At 41.5% G+C, this 26,917-nt stretch overlaps 2 protein-coding genes across 13 annotated transcripts in view; both read right to left on the minus strand.

Moving 5' to 3' along the window:
- EVL (Enah/Vasp-like) overlaps nucleotides 1-12,091 on the minus strand; it is a 226,675-nt gene extending 214,584 nt beyond the window's left edge. For 2 of the 9 annotated variants that reach the window (XM_045014718.1, XM_045014714.1), the window contains exon 1: nucleotides 8,424-8,502. In XM_045014718.1, coding sequence (XP_044870653.1) covers nucleotides 8,424-8,497 — 74 coding nt within the window. In that variant the 5' untranslated portion in view covers nucleotides 8,498-8,502. Of the gene's footprint in view, nucleotides 1-8,423; nucleotides 8,503-9,462; nucleotides 9,864-10,651; nucleotides 10,706-11,537; nucleotides 11,647-11,709; nucleotides 11,823-11,886 lie in introns of those variants that run through there. The other 7 variants (XM_045014720.1, XM_045014721.1, XM_045014719.1 and 4 more) reach the window with 7 other exon arrangements.
- Nucleotides 12,092-15,952: 3,861 nt separating this feature from the next.
- EML1 (EMAP like 1) overlaps nucleotides 15,953-26,917 on the minus strand; it is a 134,337-nt gene continuing 123,372 nt past the window's right edge. For all 4 annotated transcript variants that reach the window (XM_045015259.1, XM_045015262.1, XM_045015261.1 and 1 more), the window contains 7 exons: nucleotides 24,418-24,485; nucleotides 22,701-22,789; nucleotides 22,120-22,217; nucleotides 21,923-22,010; nucleotides 21,635-21,730; nucleotides 17,834-17,964; nucleotides 15,953-17,514 (listed from right to left, as the gene is read on the minus strand). In XM_045015259.1, coding sequence (XP_044871194.1) covers nucleotides 17,389-17,514; nucleotides 17,834-17,964; nucleotides 21,635-21,730; nucleotides 21,923-22,010; nucleotides 22,120-22,217; nucleotides 22,701-22,789; nucleotides 24,418-24,485 — 696 coding nt within the window. In that variant the 3' untranslated portion in view covers nucleotides 15,953-17,388. The remainder of the gene's footprint in view (nucleotides 17,515-17,833; nucleotides 17,965-21,634; nucleotides 21,731-21,922; nucleotides 22,011-22,119; nucleotides 22,218-22,700; nucleotides 22,790-24,417; nucleotides 24,486-26,917) is intronic.

Here is a 26,917-nt window from a genome sequence, read left to right on the forward strand (position 1 = left end):
TCACACATGCACACACAGGGAGTGCTGTTATTGCCCAACAATTTAAAAAAGAAGGAAGAGGGAAAAAGGGGAAAGCACACCATCAAAAGGTATTTCATGGAATATCAGGCTTAGAAGTGACCCCAGGAGGTTATCTAGTCCAACCCCCTGCTTGAAGGAGAACCAATCCCCAGACAGACTTTTGCCCCAGATCCCTAAATGGCCCCTTTCAAGGACTAGAACTCACAACCCTGGGTTTAGCAGGACAACGCTCAAACCACTGAGCTATATTTAAGGCAACCTGCGCTAGCTCTGCTCCTATTAGCGTGCTAAAAAAAGGAGGGTAGCCTGAGTGGCAGCTCGGGCTAGCCACCTGATTGTGTATCCAGGGGTCCGGGTGGGTACTTACTCAGGTAGGCTAGCCTGAGCCACCTTCTTGGGTACCCTACTATTTTTAGGGCACTAGTACCCACACTAACTCTGGTTAAGCTACTATTTTTAGCATGCTAATAAGAGCAGAGCTAGCACAGGTACGTCTGTGTGAGCTAGGAATCACATCTCCAAGCTCAAGTGTAGATATACCTTGAGTTCTGTTTCATTCTCTTTTATAGGAGCAAAGAGCCCTGTGCCACCTTATAGGCTAACAGATGTATTGGAGCATGAGCTTTCGTGGGTGAATACCCACTTCATCGATATTCACCCACGAAAGCTCATGCTCCAATACGTCTGTTAGTCTATAAAGTGCCGCAGAACAGTCTGCTGCTTTTACAGATCCAAACTAAGGGTACATCTACACTACGGGATTATTCCGATTTTACATAAACCGGTTTAGTAAAACAGATTGTATAAAATCGAGTGCACACGGCCACACTAAGCACATTAATTCGGTGGTGTGCGTCCACAGTCCGAGGCTAGCATCGATTTCTGGAGCGTTGCACTGTGGGTAGCTATTCCATAGCTATCCCATAGTTCCCGCCCCTTGGAATTCTGGGTTGAGATCCCAGTGCCTGATGGGGCAAAAATCATTGTCACGGGTGGTTCTGGGTAAATGTCGTCAGTCACTCCTTCCTCTGGGAAAGGAACGGCAGAGAATCATTTCGCGCCCTTTCTCCCTGGATTGTCCTGGCAGACGCCATTAGCATGGCAACCACGGAGCCTGTTTTGCCTTTTGTCACCGTCACCGTATGTGTACTAGATGCCGCTGACAGAGGCGATTCAGCAGCGCTACACAGCAGCATTCATTTGCTTTTGCATGATAGCAGAGATGGTTATCAGCTGTTCTTTACCGTCTGCTGCCATTGTAAATTGGCAATGAGATGACGGTTACCAGTCCTTCTGTGCTGTACCCTCTGCTGCTGTCATAGGTGCCCCTGGCTGAGATCAGCCGGGGGCACAAAAGACAAAAATGGGAATGACTCCCTGAGTCAATCCCTCCTTTATGGTATCTAAAAATAGAATCAGTCCTGCCTAAAATATGGGGCAAGTGTACTAGAGAACCAGTGTATCAAAGAACCAGAGAGCACAGCCGCTCCATGTCAGATCCCGCAGAAATGATAAGCTGCATGCCATTCACAGGGGGTGCCCCTGCAACAACCCCACCTGTTGATTCCCTCCTCCCCCAGCCTTCCTGGGCTACCGTTGCAGTGTCCCCCCATTTGTGTGATGAAGTAATAAAGAATGCAGGAATAAGAAACAGTGACTTGTTACTGAGATAAAATGAGGGGAAGGCAGCCTCCAGCTGCTATAATAGTCCAGACAGGACATTAAGCAGTGTCGGAGAGAGGAGCCCAGCATCCCGCTGCTATGATAGTCCAGACAGTACAGAATCTTTTCTTTACACATGAAGGGCGGGGGCTGATGGAGCTCAGCCCCCTGTTGCTATGATGAAGACGGTTACCAGCCGTTCTGTACCATCTACTGGGAAGTAGTAGCACTCATGGGCTGATGATGAGGACGGATACCAGTCCTTCTGTACTATACCATCTGCCACAAGGCTGATGATGACGATGGATATCATCAGCCACCAAGGAGGGGGGGCGAGGATGCTACAGTTCAGTGCCGCAGCATCGCGTCTACCAGCAGCATTCAGTAGACATAGGGTGCCATTTAAAAGAGTCAAGAAACTATTTTTTCCCCTTTTCCTTCTGGGGGTGGGGAGGGGGTAAATTGATGAGCTATGCCCTGAACCACCGCGGACAATGTGTTTGACCCTACAAGCATTGGGAGCTCAGCCAAGAATGCAAATGCTTTTTGGAGACTGCAGGAACTGTGGGATAGCTTGAGTCCTCAGTCCCCCCTCCCTCCCTCCATGAGCGTCCATTTGATTCTTTGGCTTTCCGTTACGCTTGTCATGCAGCAGTGTGCTGAGTCCCTGCTGTGGCCTCTGTCTGGAGATTTTTTTAAAATGCTTTGGAATTTCGTCATCTGTAACGGAGCTCTGATAGAACAGATTTGTCTGCCCATACAGTGATCACATCCGTACGGTCCATGCTGGAGCTCTTTTTGGATTTGGGACTGCATCGCCACCCGTGCAGATCAGAGCTCCACGCTGGGCAAGCAGGAAATGATATTCAAAAGTTTGCGGGGCTTTTCCTGTCTACCTGGCCACTGCATCCGAGTTCTGATTGCTGTCCAGAGCGGTCAGTGGTGCACTGTGGGATACCGCCCGGAGGCCAATACCGTCGATTTGCGGCCACACTAACCCTAATCCGATATGGTAATACCGATATGAGCCAGCATCCAAGCAACAGAAGAAGTGAAGACAGATTCTGTAGTGAACATATACAGTCAGCATCTGGACTGGGAACAGAACTCATGAGCTCCTGGCTCCCCAGCCTTGTCTCAGATATTTCATGAAATATTCAGTGCAATTTGAAAGCTTTGCAATTTGTTACAATTTCAGTCAGCTGTAGTGGAACACAAACATTGACTTTTCTGCTTGTGAGGTTATTTTGCTGGCAGGGCGGTTGCAGGGTTATTTTGAGGGGGGGGTTGCCTCTTCATTCCTCTTTGGAAAAAACTTGACTGTTTTCCTAATTTTGAATTTCAAAATTTCATATGGGTCAAGATCGATTTGAGACTCAGTCTATAAAAATCTGAATGTTTGCATTTTGATGTGAACACTCCATTGTGAAAAATCTGGTGGTGGCATAATTGTCTCATAAAAAACTGAAATGTTTACAATTTCACACAGCTTGACTCAGATCACTAGGTCATGCCTCTGTTCCTATGAAAGTTGTGCTTTTATTAGTATGCAACTCTCTAAAACTTCAGCAAGGGAGCAGAGGAGGGGAGATGTGTCAATGAATAGCTTAGACACATCTCTGTGGAGCTCTGAGTTACAGTGGAGATGGCAACTGCCCTCATTATTATGCATTAAATCAGAAGAGCAGATGAAATGGAAGCCTTGGATTACTGCTGATGAAATCTGCCTAGGGGTAAGAGCAAGGACAAGAAGAATTTATTTACCCACCCAACTGTGTCAGCCCACACAAAGAAGTTACGGCAGTTACTTCAACCATACCTCAGTACCCTTGAGATCCAAAGTTTGGGGTGGATAAGAGAGAAGATTTATGGATCACTGGCAGCTCTGAAATGATTGCAAAGAAAATACAGGACATCTTTTAAAACTCAAACTACTTCTACATGAATAAAGCTAATGCTTAAATGAGTGGAGACTATGGAAATCAGAGCTACACTGATGAAGACGGACACCGAGGTACAACCTAAATTTTCTAAAGCTCTGATCAAAGGAAATAAAACAGCAGATTGGAGAGCTGAATATTTATCTTCAGGTCCAGAGTCAGGAAGGAAACATGAGGTTGTTACTAGGATCACCTCAGATACAAGAAATCCATACCTGAGTTAATTTAATTTGTGGGCTCAACATTAAGGAAAATCCATTTAATTTGGAAGGAGCTTAATAAATTCCCTCAATACTTCAAACCTTAAAAAGGGAGGTTCAATACGGTTATCACATGCAATGGCCAGCACACAGGAAGAGTATCGAGAGCAGCGAGCAAGGTGGTAAGAAATGGCAATATAGCTAGATGGCAAGGTTCAAGGGGTTATTTGAGCCAAACAAGTATCCTTTAAAAAATGGAAATCTAACCATAGTGAAGAGAACAGAAAGGAGTATCAGCTACGATGGGCAAGGTGCAAATGAAAATTAGGAGAGCCAAGGTAGAAATTGAAGAACAAATAGTCAAATATACAAGGACGAACCATGAGAAATCCCTTAAGTATATAAGAAGCAGGAAACCTGCAAAAGAATCAGACTGCTGGACCACCAGGGAATGATTCTAGGAATGACAAAACCAGTGAAACCTATTTCACTAGCCAGAAAACCAGTTGAAGCAAATAAGCTAAAAATAGAATTATAATACACTTAGGTGATCCTGACTAGTCAGCAGAGTTTCTGCAAAGGAGAACCATGTCTCTCTAGGCTACTAGAATTCTTTGAGCATGTCAACTAAGTAGGGAATAATGGAGAGCAGGTTGATAAAATTTACTTCCCCTTGACAAGGTCCCTCACAAGAGGCTATTAAGGAAAATTAAATATCACTAAGGGAGAGAGGTACTGTAATGTCAAGGAACAGAAACTAAAAAGGCAGAAAACCACAGAAGAGGAGTAAATAGTCAAATTTCATTATGGCACAGTATTAATTTCATAATTTCATTATGCCAAGGTTTTGTGCCAGGGCCAGTGTTTAACATGTTCATTCATGACCTGAAAAAGGTTATAGCAGGGAAATGGCAAATTCTGCACAACTGACGTAACATTATTTAAGTTAATCAGAACTGGAAAAAACTGTGAAGAACTGCAGAGGGACCGAATAAAGCCAGGTCAACAGGGAACATGATGGGAGCGCAATGAACAATGGAAGGAATAATTTTAACCATTGATACACAATCTACATTAACTAACAACTCTGAATAAGCCATGGGCAGCTCTATTAAAACCACTTCACAGTAAACAGCAGCAGTCAAAAAAGCCAAACAAAACATTACCGTGCGTAAGGAATGGAATGAAATATGATAATGGCAGCATGTACCTCAGTGGTATACCCTCACTTGGACGGGTGTTCAGTTCTGGACATGCTAGCTCATGAAAGGATATAGAAAAAATAGGATTTCAGAGACAAGTGACGTAAATAATTAGCGGGGGGGAACTCCATGTGAAGAGAGATTAACTGAAAAGACGAAGTATTTTAGAGAAGAGATGAAAAAGAAGAATCAGTATAGAAAAGGCATAACAGACTCCTTTGCTCATCCTTACTCTTAATAAGGGAACATTCCATTAAACTGTAAGGCAGTAAATCTAAAACTAATAAAGGAAATACTACCGCTTACCACCCACTCTCCCACGTAATTAGCCTGTGGAACTCATTTATCACAAGGTATCATTGAAGCAAAAACCTTCGCAGGTCTCAAAAAAAAAAAATGAAGGGACATTTATATAGACAATGAGAACACCACAGTTACAGTAGACAGGATTAAAACAAAGTTTGGAAAGGCTACAAACTCCTGCTTCTGGGGTTAAGTCAACTACTAACTGATAGGGACAGAAGAAACTTCCTCTACTGGCAGGTCATTACATGATTACCCCCTTGGGGTTTTTTTGCTCCTTCCTCTGAAGCACATGGTACTAGCCACTGACCGAGACAAGATACTGGACTAGATGAACCTGTTGGTCTGATCAAATAAGGCAATTAAAAATGAGATGATATACAAAAACCAGCACACTCTCCTTTTCTGTGATTATAATCCTGATTGTTATGTAGGCAAAACAGAAAGGAATTTACAGCAAATAAAGCAAACATTAAAACTAAGCTGCATACACAGCTCTCTTTACATCAAACTAAAAGTGCTGGCAACTATATATATATATATCCACATGAACTGCTAAATGAGTAGAAATGAGAGGGCAATAAGATAATTGAAATGCTGGGTTTATCACAACAATGTCAAGACTTCACTCAGGTAAATCTTCAGTCAAAACTATTGGATTTAAAAGCTCATGATGCACACTGTTACTATACTGTACATGATTACTGTATGTATATTGGGTTCTGTTTGTCCCAGGGCAGTAGGTTGGTTTCATCCCTTCAGATTAGGGATGCACATAGATAAAGCCCTGTGATTTTTTTTTTTAGGGCGGGGGCAATTCTGTTTTATTTTTAGGAATTTCTCTTTTTAATCATGGGGCAGGGGGCTGGGTTCAGGATGCCCTGGGGGAGGAGGAGAGGGAAGGGTTGGATCTTGCCCCTGGCAGGGTGGGAAGGGAGTGAGACTTCAGTCACTGGGCTGCAGTGCCACCCACCCAAAATTTGGCCTCCCTGCCCCTCCATCATGACAAGGGGGTGGCCAGGCCACATGTGAATGGTCCTGTGACCAGGAGCCATCACTGGAGGGTGAGTTTTTGTTTTGTACATTGGTTTGTTTTATTTCGTGTTATTTCACTTTGGTGAAAAGCACAAAGCTCTACACCTAGATATGGCACCTTCCTGGGATTTTTTTTTTTTTTTTAAAGCAGGCAATTCAGCACAAGCCGGCACCACTTCTGCAACAGAAGTCTGGAGAGATTCATAGATTTTAAGGCCAGAAAAGACCCATTAGATCATCTAGTCTGACCTCCTGTCTAATACAGGCCACAGAATTTCACCCAGTTATTTCCATATTGAAGCTAATATACTTTAGTCAAGCACATGTTGCCTTCCAGAAAGGCCTCCAGTCTTGTTCTGAGGACTTTGAGAGATGTAGAGTTTACCACTTCCCTCAGTAGTTTGTTCCAATGGCTAAAACACCCTCACTGTTAAAAAGGAGGTGCAGCTTCTCAGTACCCATTTCTGGATAAAACCCAATTACATAGGTTGAGGGCTAGCCCTCTCAACTGGTGTATAGCATGTAGCCGTGGGTACAGTGGTATGAGCGAGGTGGACATAACTTAGTTACTTGGGAGGGCAAAGCTGAAAAATTGTTCCACAGACCCACCCCAAAATACTATGGCCGGCTCCATGTATTTCTATTGTGGCTGCCTCTCAAACACAAGGAGGTGTTTTATAAGCCATACTGAAGATTAACAAATAGGGAGGAAACTATAGGAAGATTGCCAGAACATGGAAAGATTATGTTTATAGATATATTTCTGTAAAATGATAGAACTGCATGATGCTTGTAAAAATAAATAAAATCTGCTATTAAAAAACTAGCAATATTCATTGTAGAGTGAGAGGTAATATTTCTGCACATTTAAGTACTGAATAAATAATAATACTTTGCACTTATATAGCATCTATCTTTGGAGGATTTCAAAGCACTTGTATCAGACAGTGAGAAAACAAGTTATAATAGGTAAGCCATGATATATGCATGCTCACTATTCACAGTTCTAGCTCATCTCTTTAGAATGAGACAAAACTGAGGACACAAAGGAAAAATTAAAATACACAGTCAAGTTTTTACTCCAAACTGAGAAACATTTCATTTCAGTGCAAATAAAGGTATTGTAATCTATTCACCAATGAAAAGCAATATAAATAAAAACCATGTATAGAAAAATTCTTGAAGGTTTTTATTAAATGATTGCACAGTCTGCCAGGATCTCCTGGAGTAATACAACCTACATTTATTAGGAGGAGAATTTTATACTTAAAGACATTTTAAGTGGGTTCTCTCTCCCTTCTGAGGAGGGAAGAATAAAGTAATTTAGATAGAACCTCCCAGTGAGAGAGAGTTTTTTAACCAATTCAGTATTTATACTAATCTCCATGGTATGTATTAAAATAGAATTCTATCCAGAAGAAACAATGGACACCTTTAAAAATACAAAAATCAAAATTACCCACGTAAGAAAGGAAAGCTAATTTCTCCCCAAAGAAAAATATAGTTTTAAAAGAGACTGTTTGAAGCATGATATAGCTGCATATAATGAGTGCCCTATGGGGAAAGTTTAAAAAAAAATTCGATTGTCTTTCTTATGAGCAATACAAAAGTCACCAAAGACACAGAAGACAATTTGGTCTTTGTGATTCCCGTTCCTGAGGCAAGCCAGAGTGCTTTATTAAACAGAGGAGATGATGAAGCAGAAGGAATCAACAGTATTATACTGTGGGATGGGAAAACAGTGGAAGCCACATTGCTTTGAAACATTTACAATGAGACTGAACTCCTGCACTGCTTGGGGGGGGGGGGGAAAGAGGGAGGGAAGGAGGAATTACGGTCTAGAAATAGATGACCTCTTCCTCCCAGCTCTGTTCTGATTACGTGAAATCTATGTTCTCTGCCCCTAAGTCATGCTAGCCAAACTGCCCTGGAAAAACCTACAGCAATCTAGCCAGCTCCCACTGCTAGAGGAAGGTCTTTGAATGGTCAGGAAGGATCTACACTGGAATCGTCCCAGAGTACACTTTCCCTGCTCCCCTGAAGCTCTTTTACAGGCTTACATGCTGGCCAGCAGCCCAGAGGGTAAGGGAAGATGAGACTCGGCAGAAGCTGGAGCGTGCTCCCCAAACAACATCGGCGTTGGAGATTCCCGGCTCTGTGCTGCTGCACTATTTTCAAACCCGCCTGCAGCCTTTTATAACCACTGACACAATCTGTCCTACGGATTTAAAGTAATGACAGTCAAACATGCCAAAGATGTCACCACCCACTAGCATTAGCCATCCGGGGAAGGACAAGGAGGCGCAGCGCTGCCTAACCTCCTCCCCCTGTGCAGGAAATCCCCCCGCGTCCCCCAAAGGGCAGCAAATTACACCAGTCCCTGAGAGACAACTAACTAAACAAAAAAAGTCACCCACTGGAAATCCCCCCCCCCCAACTCGGCGGGGGGGCTCAAGGGGTCCCCTCCCCCTACACAAACACTGAGCCACGTAAGTGCAGTGAGAGCAACTGTGTTACCCCGGGGAAGGGGGGGTCTGGCAGCGAGGATCCCCATTATTCTTGCCCTGCTCCAATCGCCCCCCACAGATCCAGCCTCCACCCCTCGCCAGTCCCCCGCTTTCACACATCGCGGGCGAATGACTGACCCGCGTGGGCCCGGCAGCACGTCTGCCCCCACCCCAGAGCCGACAGCCCTGGGGGCTCCCCTCCCCCGCCGCCGCCGCGCAGCGAGCCAGGTGCGTGGCCGGGGGCGGGGAACTGAGCTCGCAGCCCGGCGTGCCCGGGCAAGGCGAAGGGCGGCGCGGGGGGGCCGAGCCCAGGCGAGCCCCCGGGGATATGCGCGCAGCCCAGCCAGGGCAGCGGGGCGCCGCCGCCGCGAGGCCGGGGACACGCGGCCCCCGGGAAACACACGCCTGGAGCTACCCGCGCAGCCGGGCAGAGGCGGGGCTGCAGCCGGGCGCTCGGGTTCTCCCCCCGGCCGCCCGTGCGGGGGAGGATCAGCCGCCCCCGAGCTGCCGCCCCAAGCCAGCCCGCTGCGGCTGCTGGGTCCCGCTGGGCCGGGTGGGGGGGGGTCCGTCGCCTCCCCCCGACCCCACTCACCTCATCTTCCCTGCAGGTCAAGGGACTCGCGCTGTCCGTCCGTCCGCCCGCGGGGAAGCTGGTCCGTGCGTCCGGCTCGGCGAGCTGCGGCCGGGTGATTAATGTCGGGCCCCCCCGAACGCGGTGCACGCCAGGGAAGCGCGGAGGCTGCTGCATCTGCTGCACGAAGCGGGGCTGGGGCTCCCTCGCCTCGCTGGGCTCCTGCTCTCACCCCGCGGCCCCTGCAATCGCATCTTCCAGCGTCAATGGCGCTAGCTGTGGAGCTGGTCCTCGGCAGCTGACAGCTGTTCCCGGGGCCCTGCCATCTTCCCCAATCCCTGGGCGCGTGTGAGAGGAAACACACACAAAGCCAGCGGAGCTCTGCTGCCCACTGCTGCTGACAAACACTTCCGCCAGCCTGCAGCCAGCCCCGCTCCTGCTGCCGCCGCCGCCGCTGGGAGCTCGGCTTTTCCCACGGCAGCCAGCCCACTACATGCACCACCAGACACACACGCAGTGCACACACATGCAGACAACGCGCACAGAGCACACGTGCACACAGGCGTACACAGTGTGTTTATGCACCTCCCACATAATGCAGAGAACACAGTGCCCGCAGAGCACATGCACAGACTTGCGTACAACACAGTACACATACAGGCACAACACACACACCATCCATAAACACGCACACAGGAGGATACCGAGCACTGCACATGCACCCACAGAACAAACAGCAATCTATACATACAAGCAGTACTGCATAGACACACTTAACACACCCTAAGTGATATAGAAATAATACATTATCAGAATGCTGTATACAATGTATAGTGGTTCTGGAGCTTTTATGCACTCATTTCTGGTAATTGCTATTTTCAGTTTTCATTCAGATGCTCAGAGGTTAATAAGGCACCCTATGAACAAACAGCTAGTATGAGTTAAGGGCCTGTGGACCAGTTTTGTAATAAATAGGAAACCATTAGAAATGGCCAACAGCCCTATTTATTTGCTCCAAAGTAAACTTCACGTTCACACACATTTTTCATACATGTGTAACTTTATTTCGTAATACTTGGAAAGTGAGAATTATCTTCTCTCAATTGTTTACATACATCTGGTCCAGAGAGTCCAAGAGTCATGTTTACTTGCATGAAGGAACAAAAGAGTCTGTCAGAAAGCAGGCATGAGACTCAAGGTGTGCACTCACCTGCATAAAGTCATCCAAATCACCTCTGATGGGGTTACTGGGAGGTAAGCTTATCTAGAAATAATGAGAAAAAAATAAAACCCATTTTCTTTGGCTTTTCTGTGAGGAACCCTTCAAAGCATGGGTCACTAACCAGCCCATATGCCATATGGCAGATTGCCATTGTTCTCTTACTAACCTATGGAGTTTCATGGCAATTTTAATTGCACCTGAACTATGAATGAGTGAGAATGTTGATTATTATTTAAAATAAAATCATTTCTTAAAACAAAAGTCCATGATGACAAATTACAGTATCAAATGGGCAGGAGGGAAGGGGAGCAGGGATCAGAACATATGTAAATATGGTTAAGATCTAAAACCAAAGTAGGCAAGAAAATCCGATGTAAGGCTGCAACATATATTCAGACATTTTAGGCCTCAGCTGCATACTATAGAGTCACCAGATATTATACAGAATCTTTGTGGCTCTTTATAAATAGAGTATACTACAAAAGATGCCTGCCATAGTTATGATACATCTATTCACATACAGTTGCACATGAGGAGGGGCTGTAGGCCATTGGTTAGAGTCAATGATTGGGTGTCAGGATTCCCAGCTTCTAATCCTAGCTCTTATTAGATATTACCCTCAGGTACATTGCAACCGCTCGGTGCCTCAGTTTCCCCACCTGTAAAATGTGGGTAATACCAACCTCTCTAAGGTGATGTGAGGCTTAAATGTTTGTAACATGATTTGAGACACTAGGATGAAAGGTGATATAAAAGTGCAGAGTTATCTGAGCACAATGGCCAAATATTTTGCAAATTATATATTCTTGTATTAAAGAAAAAAAAACCAAGAGGAAGAGGGCATTTCACATATTGTCATAAACGTGCAACCTACCTTTTAGGCTTCTCAGGCTGCAGACTACAAATTAGCATCTTGCATTACAAGTCAAATCCTGGCCCTACTGGAAACCACAAAGCTTCTCCATTGACTGCAGTGGCCCTAGCATTTGATCATAATGACACCACCCCTCAGCTGTCTTCACTTGGATCCACCACATGCCAAGTACCTTTTTCAAGGGGTTCAATCTTGTATTTTGGGCCCAGTCTACATGAAAGGGCTTGGGGCAGGGTTTTCTCTTAGAAGTCCTGTGGATTGGATGGAATCTTCTCTCATAAGGTGCAGAGCACCAGCGACCCCTTCCACCACTGCTCTCTATCCTTAGACTGCGGTGTTAGCCATTCACCTGCTGCTTCTCTGGAATGGTATTGTCAGTGAAAAACTGTATGCAGTCCTTCTGGGCAAACCCTCCATTGCCTGAGATGTCACATCAATAGCTGGATGGCAGTCACTGAGCTGTTCCCATCAGAGAAACACTTAGATGTAGGAAGTGTCCTATGAAGAGATTTTTTGCTAGATTTGTCTATCTTCTCATAATTTTCTCCTGAAACATGATAGGGCATTTACCCCACACAACCCCTAAAGAGGCTAAGGTGGCTCAGAACAGTCCAATCAATCTTATAGGCTGCACCTGGGCCTGGGGGAGAGTCAGGCTTGAATGATAAGCACTAATTGAAGACAAAGCCCAGCTGGGCAGGAGCGGCTTGTATAAAGCCAGTGAGTTAGAGCAGCTGGGGGCTAAGTATGCCCTACAGTTGACAATGCTGATGTAATCCAAGGCCCTGAGAGGAAGAGTGAAATGACTATTTCAAATTCTAACAGAGCACTGTGGATTAAATAGTAATGTGGTTCTAATTAACATGCACAAAGATGGATTATGTCTAACATTTAAGGTCCAGAAAATGATAAATCATATCCTTGGGGATCTCAAAGGCTATACCTGTGAAAGGAGATGTTTATATAGAAAACTTAGAGTAACAACATTTTCTTTGCAACTTCTATCAAGAATACAAGGAAAATGGCACCCAATTTTAAAAAAAAAGCTCTTCTGCATTTCTTTAAGAATACTAGGGAAGGTGTGAAACTCTAAGTCATGACAAAGGTACAAGATACAATGTGTGGTGGTCATAGGCTGAGGAAGCAAGTCTGCTACACCACAAAACTGAAGGAGGGAGCTGCAGGCAGAGAGTCTGCAGTCACTCTCTGAGCACAGAGAGGTGGGTAGAAGGAAATCAGGAGGGAGCAAAAGCCCTGGGATCCTAGCCCTCCAGAAAGGGTTTATCTGGAGGAGTTGCAGGGAAGAAAGTCAGTGGAAGGCAGAATAGTAAGAAGCCATGGGAAACAGCTTAGTGTTGAGACTGTGTAGACCTTGGTTGCTGCTGACAGAGTCCCTGGGCTGGAACCTGGAGTAGAGGGTGGACTTGGGTTTCCCTACCAGCCACTGGGAAAGTGGCACAGCCCAGGACTTACAGAAGACTGCCTGAGATGGCACATGGGCAGGTTGGCTGGTACAATTTGGCTACCCCAGAAGGGGAACACTGCATAGTGACCTGGCTGGAGGGCCAAGCCAAGAAGAGGAAGCACTGTGACTCCTAGTGAGCAAGTGGGGCCGTGGCATATCAGACCAGGCAGAACTAATCCCCAGAGACAGCCACAAGTGGCATCCCAGCAGCGAGCATAATGCTTCCATGCTTTCCTTAGGTTCATACTCTTGTATAAAGCCTGCTGCTATTCAGAGATGTCAGATTTTCCCATCATCTGGATTTATGTACTTCCTCTGAAGGATTTTGCCAAAGTGTGTAGGACATTACTTCATTAAAGTACCTCTTCAGAAGAACTCCTTACAGCAAGAAGTTGGCTCAGCATGTGCTGGGAAAATGTGGCAGTTCTCCAAGTCATTTTGATATATTTATTTCTAAAAGATAGTCTATTTAATGGGAAAGTTTGACTCTAAACTTCCCCAAAGTTGAGGGAGGATATAAAGTGCAGGATTTTGCCTTGGCTCATTGTAGAGTGGAGTAGCCACAAAGTTTAGATACAACGTCATATCCGAGCTTCCCCCAAATGCAATGGTGTTTAGATGTGGGGATTGGGTTTGGGCCCATCCATCACCATAGATTTATGCTGGGCTTGCTGTACCACCAACAGCAGCTGCACCCTCACTGATATCTGTAGTATTATCTCATGGCAATAGCCTAGGTCCTTCCCTTGCCTTTTTATGATAGTCCAGAAGATTTGACTGATGAGAAACAAGGGTCCTACAGGCTAGTGCAAGAATTGGCAACACACTAAGCATAGTGCAGACCCACAAGTAGACCTGTGCTGCAGTAAGATGGGATGGGGCAGGAACTGTAGCAGGAGAGAAAAATGGAAGTGTGCATTTGAACAAGGCTGGATTTCTGTGATGGGGTATATAGATGATTGGGGGCCTGCATCTCTGCTGTCACCTAAGGAGGAGTCATCAACTGAGCCAAATAGTGTCATGGTTTGTTTGTTTTTTTAAATTAAATCCTAGCAGTGCTTTTCAGAATCCCAGCTAGGTCAAGCACAGATGAAACTGGCAGGGGATGTGGCTAATCACGTGGGGAAAAAACAGGTTTTCCAATCGGAAGCCAGTCTAAGACTGTGTTGGATACAGGTGAGGTGCTGTGTTTGTTTGGTTGCAGAGAGTTTGGAAAGTACAGACTGTTAAACTGCATGTGGCCAGATCCTTTGCTAAACAGGAACTGGAAATGAACTGGGAATGCCAGAGCGAGTTTGTAGCTTAAACTGAGCTTCCTCTCACTTTCTCTCCAGCTACTCAGACTGTGGCTCAGCCAGAGTCTCTTAGCGCACACCTTATGCTCTTTTTAGATACCATCGTGAGGCCACAGTGCTTGAATGTGTGACATAACAATAATTTCTATGGCAACACACTGATATCATAAATACAGGATTAAGATTTCACCGAATGTTGTAGCTGGAGGAGAGGCTGGGCAAGGAAGGAAGGAGCCCTTATTAAAAACATTGACATCTGTCTTGACAAAAAAGGAAACACTGAGCGAACAGCCAAGTAAATTGCTCTTGTGTCAATGCACTCTCTTCAGGTTACTTCCAGAATGAAAGTCCGTGTTTAAGATGTCTGAGCAGTGAGAGAGCAATGCGGAGGACAGATAGATTACAGTAATCTAACACAGCTGGGAAACAGATCCAACATTTTAATTCTGCCATCTAACAATAATGTCCAACAGCCTGGAGGGGACTCCTTCAGCCAACAGTCTGAAACCTGGAACAATGCAGCTTGTGTAGTCCTGACAGTTAAACCCCACAGAACAATAGGGGTTGTTTCCTCCTGGAATGACTATATATTTTATTCTAGATAAACCTGTGAGAGACATATTTTCAAAAAAAGTTCAGCTCCCAGTTAGGTACCTAAATCAGTGGCTAGATTTTCAAAATTGCTCAGCACCCAACAGTTCCCACTGAAAATCTGGCTACTTCTAACAGTGCCTAAATGTGAGGGAGCTCTTCTGAAAATCAGGCCCTAAGTGCTTCAGGCTAACAAACACTTCTGCTGAAAACTGACATCTAGAGCTGAGATTTTCAATGGACTCTAAGGGTATTTCTACACTGCAATTAGACACCTGCATATGACCTGAGCCAGCTGATTCTTGCAGAGCTCGGGCTAAAGGGCCGTTTAATTGCAGTGTAGACATTCCAGCTCGGGCTGCAGCCCAAGCTCTCAGACCCTCCCACCTCACAATTAAATAGCCCTGCAAGCCCAAGTCAGCTGGGAAATGTTTTGTTGTATTAAAGAGTTAGAATCAATAAATAAACTTGTAGGTTGAAATCCTGGTCCTCTTGACTTTCACCCTATATGAACACACTATTGGTCAAATCTTCAAAAGCATCCTCTATAGCAGGGATCGGCAACCTTTGGCACGTGGCACGCCAGGGTAAGCATTCTGGCGGGCCAGGCTGGTTTGTTTACCTGCCACATCCACAGGTTCAGCCAATCACGGCTCCCAGTGGCTGTGGTTCGCTGTCCCAGGCCAATGGGGGCGGCGGGAAGCAGCGGCCAGCACATCCCTCAGCCTGCACCACTTCCCGCGGCCCCCATTGACCTGGAACGGGGAACCGCAGCCAGTGGGAGCCGCGATCGGCTGAACCTGCGGATGCAGCACGTAAACAAACCAGCCCGGCCCTGCTTACCCTGGCAAGCTGCATGCCAAAGGTTGCTAATCCCTGCTCTACAGGTATTCAAATAATTACATACACAAAAACTCAGATTTCATTCCCCAACAATCCTTTCTCATGTGGTTTGGAATTTAAAAATTTATCCCATGAAGTGAAAGCAGATCACAGTAAAGCTTTTATGTAGAAATGAATTTGTGTTAAACTGCACAGGAAGGATACATCAAAACAAAGCACTTTAATACATGATTTATTATTGTCCTGCACTTTCAGTATAGCAGGCTGGAGATGTAATAAAAAAGGTTTCAAAATTCATTGATTCCATTTCATTTAACCACTCTAAACAAACAACCAGTGTTTTAGAGTTCAGAGAATTAAAATGTTTACTGTCCATTACAAGCAAAACTTTAATATTAACTTTTCAGAGTCTGCTTATTACTCTGCTCTTTTAAATTCTTTAGATACATTCCTCAAGGTAAACAATAAATTTCAATCTGTTTCACAATCAAAATTGATAAGGCCTTCTTAACCATTTTATACCACCTCCACTATTACTTCATTGCAAAACACAATCTTATGTCATACTATAAATATCCATCCATGCACAAAACACAGGGGCCAGAAGTTACACATTAATATTTCATGTAGGCTTCCAATACTTCCTTTTCCCTCTGCAGGTTTATGGTACATTTAAAAAGATATCTTTAGACTTGGTCTAATTGGTCTTAAAATACAAATATACAATATCCATAAGCATAAAAAAGTAAAGCCTAGATTGCCTTACCATTTATAATGAACTGCTAAAATCTTATACATGTACAATATAGCATCATGCTGATTAATATACATATTAGTTAAATATATTAACCAATAGTGGGGATGTGGTCAAGTTTTGCTTTTTGTTTTTGATAAGAAGTTGTTCATATACAAGTAAAAAAGATGTTGTTAATTTAAGCTTATATGGAATACCTGAACTAGATAAACATCTGTAAACCCTTTTGAGATATTCAAGTTAAACTGGAGTATAACCTGCTGATTTGAAAGAGAATACAGTTCCTCACTGGTGGAATTTAAAGATTTGTTATTCCCAAAGAAAATGCAAATTACTGAATTCTAACATTCACATTTTCATATCTAACATGTTAATTATTGTGTCTTCTAGCTAGGTTTATTCCTTTAGTATGAATTCATCACTATCCATGAGAAACAATTCAGTACCTCAATGTTGCCATAGATTTTTCTAAATAGGTAGATATACAGTACAAAGTGTAGACAGTGAGACAATTAAGCATGTATATACAGTTTTCTGAAAGGCATTTTTGTGACCATTTTAGTAGAGTTTGTAGAAAACAGTTACGACAGTCACCAGTTCTGCTGCTATCACTGTATTGAAAACTTTCAAGCCACGTTTTTATATTAAACTTGTACTGCTGCATATATTGTACAACAAAAGAAAAAATATAGCTCATTCTTTAGGAGTGATACTTAATGAATCACTAAACTGAGTAAGATAACCAGCACAGGGCTTAATTTTCCTGAGGTCTGTAAGAATTTTAAAACAGAATCACAGTGACCAGGCTAAACTGCAAATGTACTGTTTAAGTTTTAAATATACAGTTTGTACAGAACTTCTGTGCATGGTCATCTCATGACTGTGTTCACACCGATGTTTCCTCTAAATGACTCGCCACTGCATAATACTTGTATCTTTTCCACCCGTGGAGATGAGATGGGTGTCTTCACACAGAAAATCTACATTAGTTACATGACTACTATGTCCACCATACACATGGCTTGGAGCCTGAAAAATAGCAATACAGGATGTTATTACTGCAGATAAATAATATACTTTACCATAACAAATATTTAATTGTGTATAGCATTCAAACGACAATGAAATAAAATTGTCACCTTATTTCTATCAATGAAGTCAGACTATTTTAAAATGCAGAATTTTATATTAAAGTGCCAATCCACACTTACACATGTAAATCCACACTTACGCATATAAGTAGTCCTGTTGATTTAATTTTGGTTTTTTTGACACTCAGCAGAGGAACAAAATTTCCCATGTTTGTGAACGTTTGCAAGATTGTACTCTAACAAAGTAAATATCTTACCCTAAATTGTGAACATGGATAAGAGAAGAGATGTACTTTGCCAAAATCATCCCCTGTTGATAGCAGTTTTCTTTCATGTGATCGACAGACAGCATTGATGTCTGTTCCATCTGAACCTTCTGGCCATACACCTGAAAACATGTAGTGACTACTTTAATATTTCTGCTACACATACAGAACAGAAATGTTAGCTACATTTTTTGTCATGACGTTAATGAAGAGGCCACCTGTTTAAAAACAACCAACCTCCAAATCCCTCAAAATTACTAGTGATTCAGGCCATGACTCAGAAGACCAAATAATTAACTTTAAAAATGTGCAGAAGACCCAAAATCTGAATGCGAATGAAGCAATGCATACATCCTTTGCTGAACAAGGAGAGTGTAAGCAGTGTTTTGCTGAACTGGGGCCTCAGCTGTGAGCCTTCAGGTATTATATCATAATACATGTGTACATAAGAGCCAACAACCGGAGGTACAATTTTAAACTACTGCTTTTCTCCTTCCCTTCTTCATAATTTACAGATAATGAATGACTTCTTGTAGGTAGGAGGCTTATTAAAAAGGTACAACCACCAGGTTCTCCTCACTCAAATCTATCCTAAAACCCCACTTGTGGTGTTTACAAGAATTATACCATTAAAAATAATAATAAAGTCACTAATGAATGATCAAGAAGATATGAACTTGTTATAACTGAATTATGACATGCTTTTGTTACGATAACCCCTTCTTCCTCATCCCAGTCCCCTACTGCTTGTTGGTCTCACATATTGTCACCTCTAAAATTAGATGGTAAGCTCTTTAGGGGAAGGACAAAGTTTGTGTTTAGTCTGTAAAGCCCCTGCATGCTTTCATGTGCTGTAAAAAAATTATAAAACAGGTTATGGAAACTTACATTTTCTTTTTATACAGCACTATGTATAGCTATTTGCTGCTTAAGTTTTTTAATGTTTTTTGTACTTTAGATTTGATCTACTCCCCCATTCAGCACAGAGGTTGTTTAATCATTTGAGAGAGTCCAATGTTGTAGTCAGGTGTGGTTTTTTTGTTTTGTTGAGTATTAAATTATTATGACATTCAGTGTTTGGAATTGGCAGCAATTCCTCCCCTCCCCTCACGCTTATAAATCTGTAATGACTTCAGAAATACAGAAAGGAAGTGGTTTCATGTTTTTAATCACTGGTATAATTTTATTCTGTATAGCATCTTTTATACAAACTCCCCCAAAACAATTTAAAGGATTACTGTAAACAATATAATAAGAAAGGAAACTATTGAACCCCCAAATTCAACTGACTTCAATGGGACTCTGTGCAGGAATATCCCTTTGCATGATCAAGATGTAAAAAAATAAATAAAGGAAAGGAAAGATAAATGTACTTTCCTCTGGGATAAAATTATGAATGAGGTTAAAGAAATTAAGGGTACGTCCACACTACCCGCCGGATTGGGGGGTAGTGATCGATCTATTGGGGATCGATTTATTGCGTCTCGTCTAGACGTGATAAATCGATCCTCGAACGCACTCCCCGTCGACTCTGGAACTCCACCAGGGTGAGAGGTGGAAGCAGAGTTGACGGGGGAGCCGTGGACGTCGATCCTGCGCCGTGAGGACGGGAGGTAAGTCGATCTAAGATACATTGACTTCAGCTACGCTATTCTCGTAGTTGAAGTTGCGTATCTTAGATCGATCCCCCCTTAGTGTAGACCAGGCCTAAGTTTAAGAGGTAGAGAAAAGCTGTTCTAGATGCTAGTGCTGACAGAGAGAAGGCTTTTGCACCAACAGAGTCAAAACTATATGAAGGTAGAGAGCTAGCTGAGAGTGGAGGAGAGTCTGTAAGACAGGCTGGATAGAGTTAATGGAGGAACTGCAGTATAAAAACCAAAGATGGCAGTTTTGAATCGAATCCTGAAGTGAACTGGGAACCAGTGAAATTAAGGGGGCAGGGATGGGACCACTGTGATCATTTCTTTAGATACATGAAAAAGGCAGCAGATGCATTTTACAAATCTGATAAATACAAACTATTACTTACACTAGAGAATCCTCATTTTAAAATATGCATCATTTCAGAGCCTTTGAAGCTAAGCACCAAGGCTCAGATTTTTAAAGCTATTTAACCATTGTTGCACTCAGCATTGCAACATCTAACTGGTATAAGAGCTTCAATCTCATTTTCAAAAAGGATTTAGGCACTTAGTCTACATTTCATCAACAGTTGAAAATGCAATTTAGGCTCCTAAATCAGTTAGGTGTTGCAATGCTGAGCGCAGCAACACCTAAATAGCTTTAAAAATCTGGGCCTAAAACACTAAAACTGTCAGGGGCTCTCAAACCCTAGCCCTAAGAAGTTGAAATATATTGACAATTCAGTAGAGGCTGTCCATGCAGAGAGAAGAATTTTGTCATCTCAGAGTAATATGCAGCCAGTAAAAGATTACAGATTCTGTCTTCTCTCTAGACCTGCATGTCAAGTCTATATCTAAACCTAGCCACTTCTTCCAAAATGTTTCCAAAATTTAACATTTTCTTTCTGTCACTATTGGAAAACTCTAGTTCAGGCCCTTGGCTGCAATCTCTCCCCTTTCTGGGTCTCTCTCCAACATGTTACCCTCTCTGTTCCATTCCAAACATGGCTGCTAGGATAATCTTTCTTGCCTTGCATCACTTTTTTTTTTTTTTAATCTTTGCACTGGTTTCCTGTTTCATCATACCAAGTTCAGTATCTTGTCCTCACCTTTTAAGACCCTTCACCACTTTACCCCTGCAGTTTGTACACACTTGTCTCTTATTGTGTTATTCTACCACTTCCTCAGCTCCAATGATAACAGTCTTCATTTATCGAATTCTCCCACGACCGTCTCAATGACTTCTTCCGCGCTGCCCCTTATACACAGAATGCCCTCCCTGAATTAATCTATAAGGCAAGTACCTTCTTCTCCTTCAAATCTCTCCTCAAAACAACAAACCTGTGCTTTGAGGCCTACAAGAAAGCAGTCAACCACTAGTAATGGTTGATCACAGGGGATTATTTTGTTTATATGTAAAAAAAATATTACAACCCCCAAATCAATGAAAGAAACCAAAACCATCTGGAACGGGAACACCTTATTTTTATTGAATTTGTCCTCCTTTTCCTTTCTCTTTCTTTTTGTTCATTTCACTTTGGCCTGCTAAACCCAGGGTTGTGAGTTCAATCCTTGAGGGGGCCATTTAGGGATCTGGGGCAAAAATCTGTCTGGGGATTGGTCCTGCTTTGAGCAGGGGAGTTGGACTAGATGACCTCCTCAGGTCCCTTCCAACCCTGATATTCTATGATTCTTATGAATATCTCAATTTACACTACCAGCTCTTTGGGACAGTTCTGTCACTGTTTGTACAGAACCGTGTACAATGGGACTGGATTGTACACTGTTTATACAGCCCCTAGCTCAATGGAACTTGATCCCAAATAGGGTCTTTGCTGCTGTAGGAATAAAAATACATAAATGAAAATTCTCTAGTTGTAATACACGCTTTCTAAAAACAATTGTAATTTCTCATAGCAGATAGCTTGTGATTGGTTTTCACTTGTGTTGAAATTAATAATTTTATCTGAAGCTACCAAGAATATTAAATCAGAGGTCTCCTGGATCAAAATAAGAGGACAGATAGTGATAAAAATTGTGCAATAGAAGTTTTATATTTGCACTTTGAAATCTGAATAATAATGTTTCAAATAAAGATGACAGTCTGAATGTTAGCTAATTGGAAAAGCAAAGAATCATAAGTTTGTGAGAGGGAGAAAAAAAAACTTACCAAAAACATGGAATCCTAAAGTACAGGTGTAGGTAACCCATTCTATATCTCTAGTAGTCTCAACACTCACTACTTGTTTACAAGAAGAGGGGATCCCTACAGAAAGAGAAACAAATGATGACATTTTCAGTTTTTAAGCTGCACAAGAGTTGATTTAAGCTAAAAAGTAGCAACTAATTAAAATATATGTTCCACCCTAGCTATTATATGATCTTATCTTAATTAAAAATTCATTAGATATCCTAGAATCAACTCTGCACAAAGTACAGAAAACTATTTGTTACTCACAGTATAAGATTTCATAGTCCCCTGAATTGGACACAAGGTACTGTGAATTAACAGACCAGTCCAAGTGAGTAATGAAGCTGGAATGACCCTATGAAGAGAAGTGTATTGTATTAATTCCACTAACATAGCATAATATGTACTATAAAGTATACATGCTTATTTGTTATTAGTAAATAAGTAGTAAGGAAGTCACTTACTGAGCATTTGCCAATTCTACTATATTTTCTCCCATTTTCATTAACACCATATATATAGATACTGTTGTCATGGGAACCTATTGCCAAGTAGTTTCCATCTATAAAAAAGTGAATTATAATTATACCCGCAAGAAAGAATTAAACTAATCTATGAAGTTCTAGTGTGTCATGGACAATGGACATTGTTCTTAAAACTTTTATTAATAAAGTAAAAAAACCAGAATTTTCTCCTTGTTTGATGGAATATGTTTCACTGCAAATAAAGCAGCAGCTTTATATAGCAAATACTGAAGTTAAACCGCATAAGGAAACTGAGAAAAAAGCCAACCTGAACATGATACTACATGCACATCTAAGCAAGAAAGCTGATTTCTGCTAAACATCAAAATCTGAAGAGGCAAACAACAGGAAATTAGAGTTAAAGCCTCTGGGTAAAATCCTGGCTCCATTGACTCAATGGAGGTAGAATTTCAACTCATGTATCTATACCCAATTTAAATATATTTTGGGAATTTAAAAAATAAACCCTATATTGCATACAATCACTTCTTTTTTTAACCAGTAAGTAGAGTGTGTCAAACCTGGTGAATAACGCATTACAGACAGCTGTTCATTTCCATCTGTGTGTACAGTGACCAAATCTTTTGTTTCTGTGTCAAACACAAACCACCTGTTGTAAACACAGAAAAAGGCCAATAAATTGCTCAGTAAGGAATGCAAATCTACAGTAGCTTTAATCAACTGTTCATTATGTCAAAATAGCAGTCTTCCATATGTTTTGCACTAAAAGGAAAAGAATAGGAAGGGGACATTGTCTGCGTTACTTCTAGCCAACTGAAAGTAACATTTTCAACAGTAGATAAACAGAATATCAATCAAATATTGAACCAGATGTCTACATTCAGATTTTATTATCATTTTACAAATTGTCACTGGTTATATGCAAGTATGATTGATGTATTCTTTTGTATATCGTGTGTATATTGGACCACATTCTTTAAGGCCCTTTTACAGTGTTCAGACATTTAATTTAATTAAATATAATTTAATTACATTTATATCTACTTTAAAGGCCAGAGAAGTGTAAAGGTGGCTTAGTGTTTCTGAGAATCAGGCCCACTATGTATTAGATAAATAAAAATTAGATCATAATAAATCTCCTATGAGGTGGATTGGGGCTTTGTTATACATTGTTCTCTGGACATGTTTCTACAAATACTTACAACTATTTCATTTTGAAAAGCTGCATTTTAATGCTGATTTCAGTTAATTAAGTATCAAAAATAAAGACTGCTCCCAAAGCATCTTACTTTTATTTAGATATTAAGGGAAACATAGAACCAAATAAATTTTGCTTCAGTACTCACTAAAACCACATCATCAAATAAAAAGGTATTTTAGAATGAAGTGCAAATATTTTAAATATTAGGAACAAAATTCTGCCCTCAGGTACCCTTGAAGGAAAGGAGGGTTTTGTACTTAAGGCACCCTAGAGTTCTGAGTTCAAATCAAGGCTCCACCACTGATTCCCTATGTGATTTTGGGCCACCGTTCCCTATATACAATGGAGGTAGTACTTCTTATCTGTCTCGTCTATTTCAGTTTTTAGCTCTCCTGGCAGAAACTGTCTCTTTACTATCTATGTGCTTGTACAGTGCCTAGCACAATGGGGCTTTGACCAAAATTTGGTTGGGGGCTCTGGACATTACTATGGTAAAAATAATAAAACAACATGTTAAATTTGCAAGCAAACACCTTTTGTCTTCTCCTGTGCTGTCCCTCACATTTGAGAGGAGAAGCTCCCCATATACATCTTTCAGAACCCTCCTTAAAACTCTCATTAGCTGTTATGCCTACAACAACAACAACATCAACATCAAACCCCTGAGAAAGGTTAGGCTGCTGGTGCACTGCCACCACTGCTTTTCATGCCCAACAGTGCTGCCTCATTGTTTCCTGTACTCCTCCATCCATCTGACTGTATCCATCTGGTGCCTCAGGTCTTATACTTAGATTGTAAGCTCTTTGGGGAAGAGATAGTCTTTCTTGATCTGTATTTGTACGGTGTCAAACACAGTGGGGTCCTGGACTAAGGTTGTTAGGTGCTATAGCAATACAATAATAATAAACACCACCAACAATACCTTCAGCTCCTGTTGAAGTTAACAGGAGGTGAGCATAGGCATCAGAGGGCAGAATTTGGGCCTATTTGTTGGAGAAACAAGAATATCAACTTTGATTTGGTGAGATGGTCAGATACCCACTGTTGATTGATACCCGCGCTTTTGTTCTTCTTACCTTCCAGTTAGTGTTCCTATTGCAACAACAGACCCTGAAGGATGAAAACCAGAAGACTGTGCTGGATCCTATAACGTTTCAAAGGAAGTATACATTTATACCCAGAGACAGTAATAATAAAAACACAATTAAAATTGCTTACTCAGTAACAAACTAAGCCTCCTCATTCTTTTTTTTAGAGTAAACGTCCCTTTTTATATTTGAGGGAAAAACAAGTACGTTTTGAAATCCACTAAAAATTACCTAACACAGTGTTTCCTATATTCAATGCCACACTGTTTTCCTTTGTGCACAGTCTAACCTAAGATTTATTGGGCAAATAATTTCAAACAAAAAAGAATATTGAGAAAAAGCTGCTTCTGGATAAATCCCCAAAGGGGAAAGAGGTAAAATTAACGTAATAAATTATTCACTCAGTTCTAATTTAGTTATATAAATGTCTAATCAGTAGATGGCAGTTGTTTACTACCTGAAGGTTGAGCAAGCAGTTGATTTTACTGCTGCATATTTCACATGGCATTGAGTGCTGCAGTGGCAGGGCCTGACTTTACCTCTAACAACGCAAAAGGTATCTTTGCAATACCCTGCCAGGTACAAGTCAGCGGAAGTTTATAATGAACGTGGGTCTCTCACTTTCATGTCTGATATTACGCCATTTTTATTTGCATAAATGTTTAAGCATATTTGATACTATGTTGTTACTGATGTATCTGGAGAACCACAATGTTTCAACTGCCATTATAACATCTGAAAAATATGAAAAGTTACTAGTGGCTTACTAGCTTTATGTCACAATCTACAAAGAATGAGCTGTAGAATTCTGTAGATTACAGAAGAAAACTCAAGCATAAATGGCTAAATTTTTTGGCAGATTTTTGTCATGGCATGTCAAAATTAACATGTATATGAAAGAGCTAAACATGGAATAAAATAACAGTACAACAAAAAACCCGCATAATTTATTCATATTTTTATATTCTAGTCATTGCTCATACTGGAGTGAGTATGGCAGACCTGCTAACAGGTTTATCAATTTGTAATTGCCTTGCCTGTAGTCGCTGGTTCTAAGGGAGCTTCTGCTTACTTTCAAGAGGTAGAGAGAGACCTATGTTTTTGCAATTTACTCACAAAATCATATGGATATTGGTAGCTAATATCTGTTGTTTCTATATTTACGTAGTCAAATCATTATAGTAGCCCAAGTGTGCTCAATTTTCCAAGGTTCCTATGACCCAAACAAATGAGCAAATTCTGTGCTTTTAAATTCTCCCTTACATAAAACATGAGTTTAAATAAAGATTTTAATCTCAACAACCTGCTGGTGAACCATAATAACAAGTGTATTAAGACATTCATTGTTATATAGTTCTTTCTAACACAAATAGGCTATAGTATCAAATGAAAGATTTATCCACTCCAGGTAAGAAGCCAGAGACTTACGAAATAAGGTCTCTAAGATGCTTCAAAGTGCATGTGAGAAGATTATTGTCAAGGTGATTGATAGTTGAAATCCTGCTTTGATCAAGCAAAGAGTATTTGGATGACTGCCTTATCTTTATAATAATCTGGCTAGATGGATTTATTTTTATGAGTCCTTGATTTCAATAGACTAAGTTGCTGTTATAGTTAAAAAGTACCTCTCTCTCAAGAATCAAAATGACTAGTGTGGATTTTCATCTCCTCAGTAATACGAAAAATACTTATTTATTTAGTGTTTTATATCCTCAAAGGCCTGTCTGACTATTAACAAATTAATTCTAGTATTTACTCATTTATTTAGTGTTTTATATCCTCAAAGGCATGTCTGACTATTAACAAATTAATTCTAGCTTTTACTCATAACCAGCCAAACCCTTAATCCTACTTTTGAGATGAGAGCAAAAAATAAACTAAGCCTTATCATGGACTGATCGTTACTCGTCTCTTTTCAGGACAAGGTTAGAAGGTTAAGGACCTGGTTTGATAGCTAGTGGAACTTGCTGCGCTTCAGAGAGTTCTGAGGAAGAACTTCATCTGGCTAACAGACTACTTAACAGATTATATAGTGGTACATTAAAATATTCTGTTGTCTTTTGCCATCAATATAATGACTTCTAAATGCCCCCTTTCTCAAAGTGGGTCCTAAAAAAAGGATATTAAGTAAAATTTTAAGTCTTGGTTCACCACTTTAGACCTCTTTAATTTTCTCATTTGATCTTTTTCTCAAAACAAGAACAAGCAGCTCAGATATACTAACAGTAATCTCCAACCTTTCACTACTCTCTCTCTCTTTATATATATATATATATATATATACACAAGTATATTTTTACACCCAACAGAGTGAGGTATGAGGCACAGATAGTGAGGTATGAGGCACACACCAATATATTCAACTGAATACATGCAGTGGCTTACTGATACAATGCTGACATACATTAAAATACATATGCAAAGAGACCTCATAGATCCATTCTCCACTTCATTATATGTATACAAGTCTTACTAGTGTTATACCACA

Source organism: Mauremys mutica, chromosome 4, assembly GCF_020497125.1.
Source record: "Mauremys mutica isolate MM-2020 ecotype Southern chromosome 4, ASM2049712v1, whole genome shotgun sequence".
NCBI classification, from domain to species: domain Eukaryota; kingdom Metazoa; phylum Chordata; order Testudines; family Geoemydidae; genus Mauremys; species Mauremys mutica.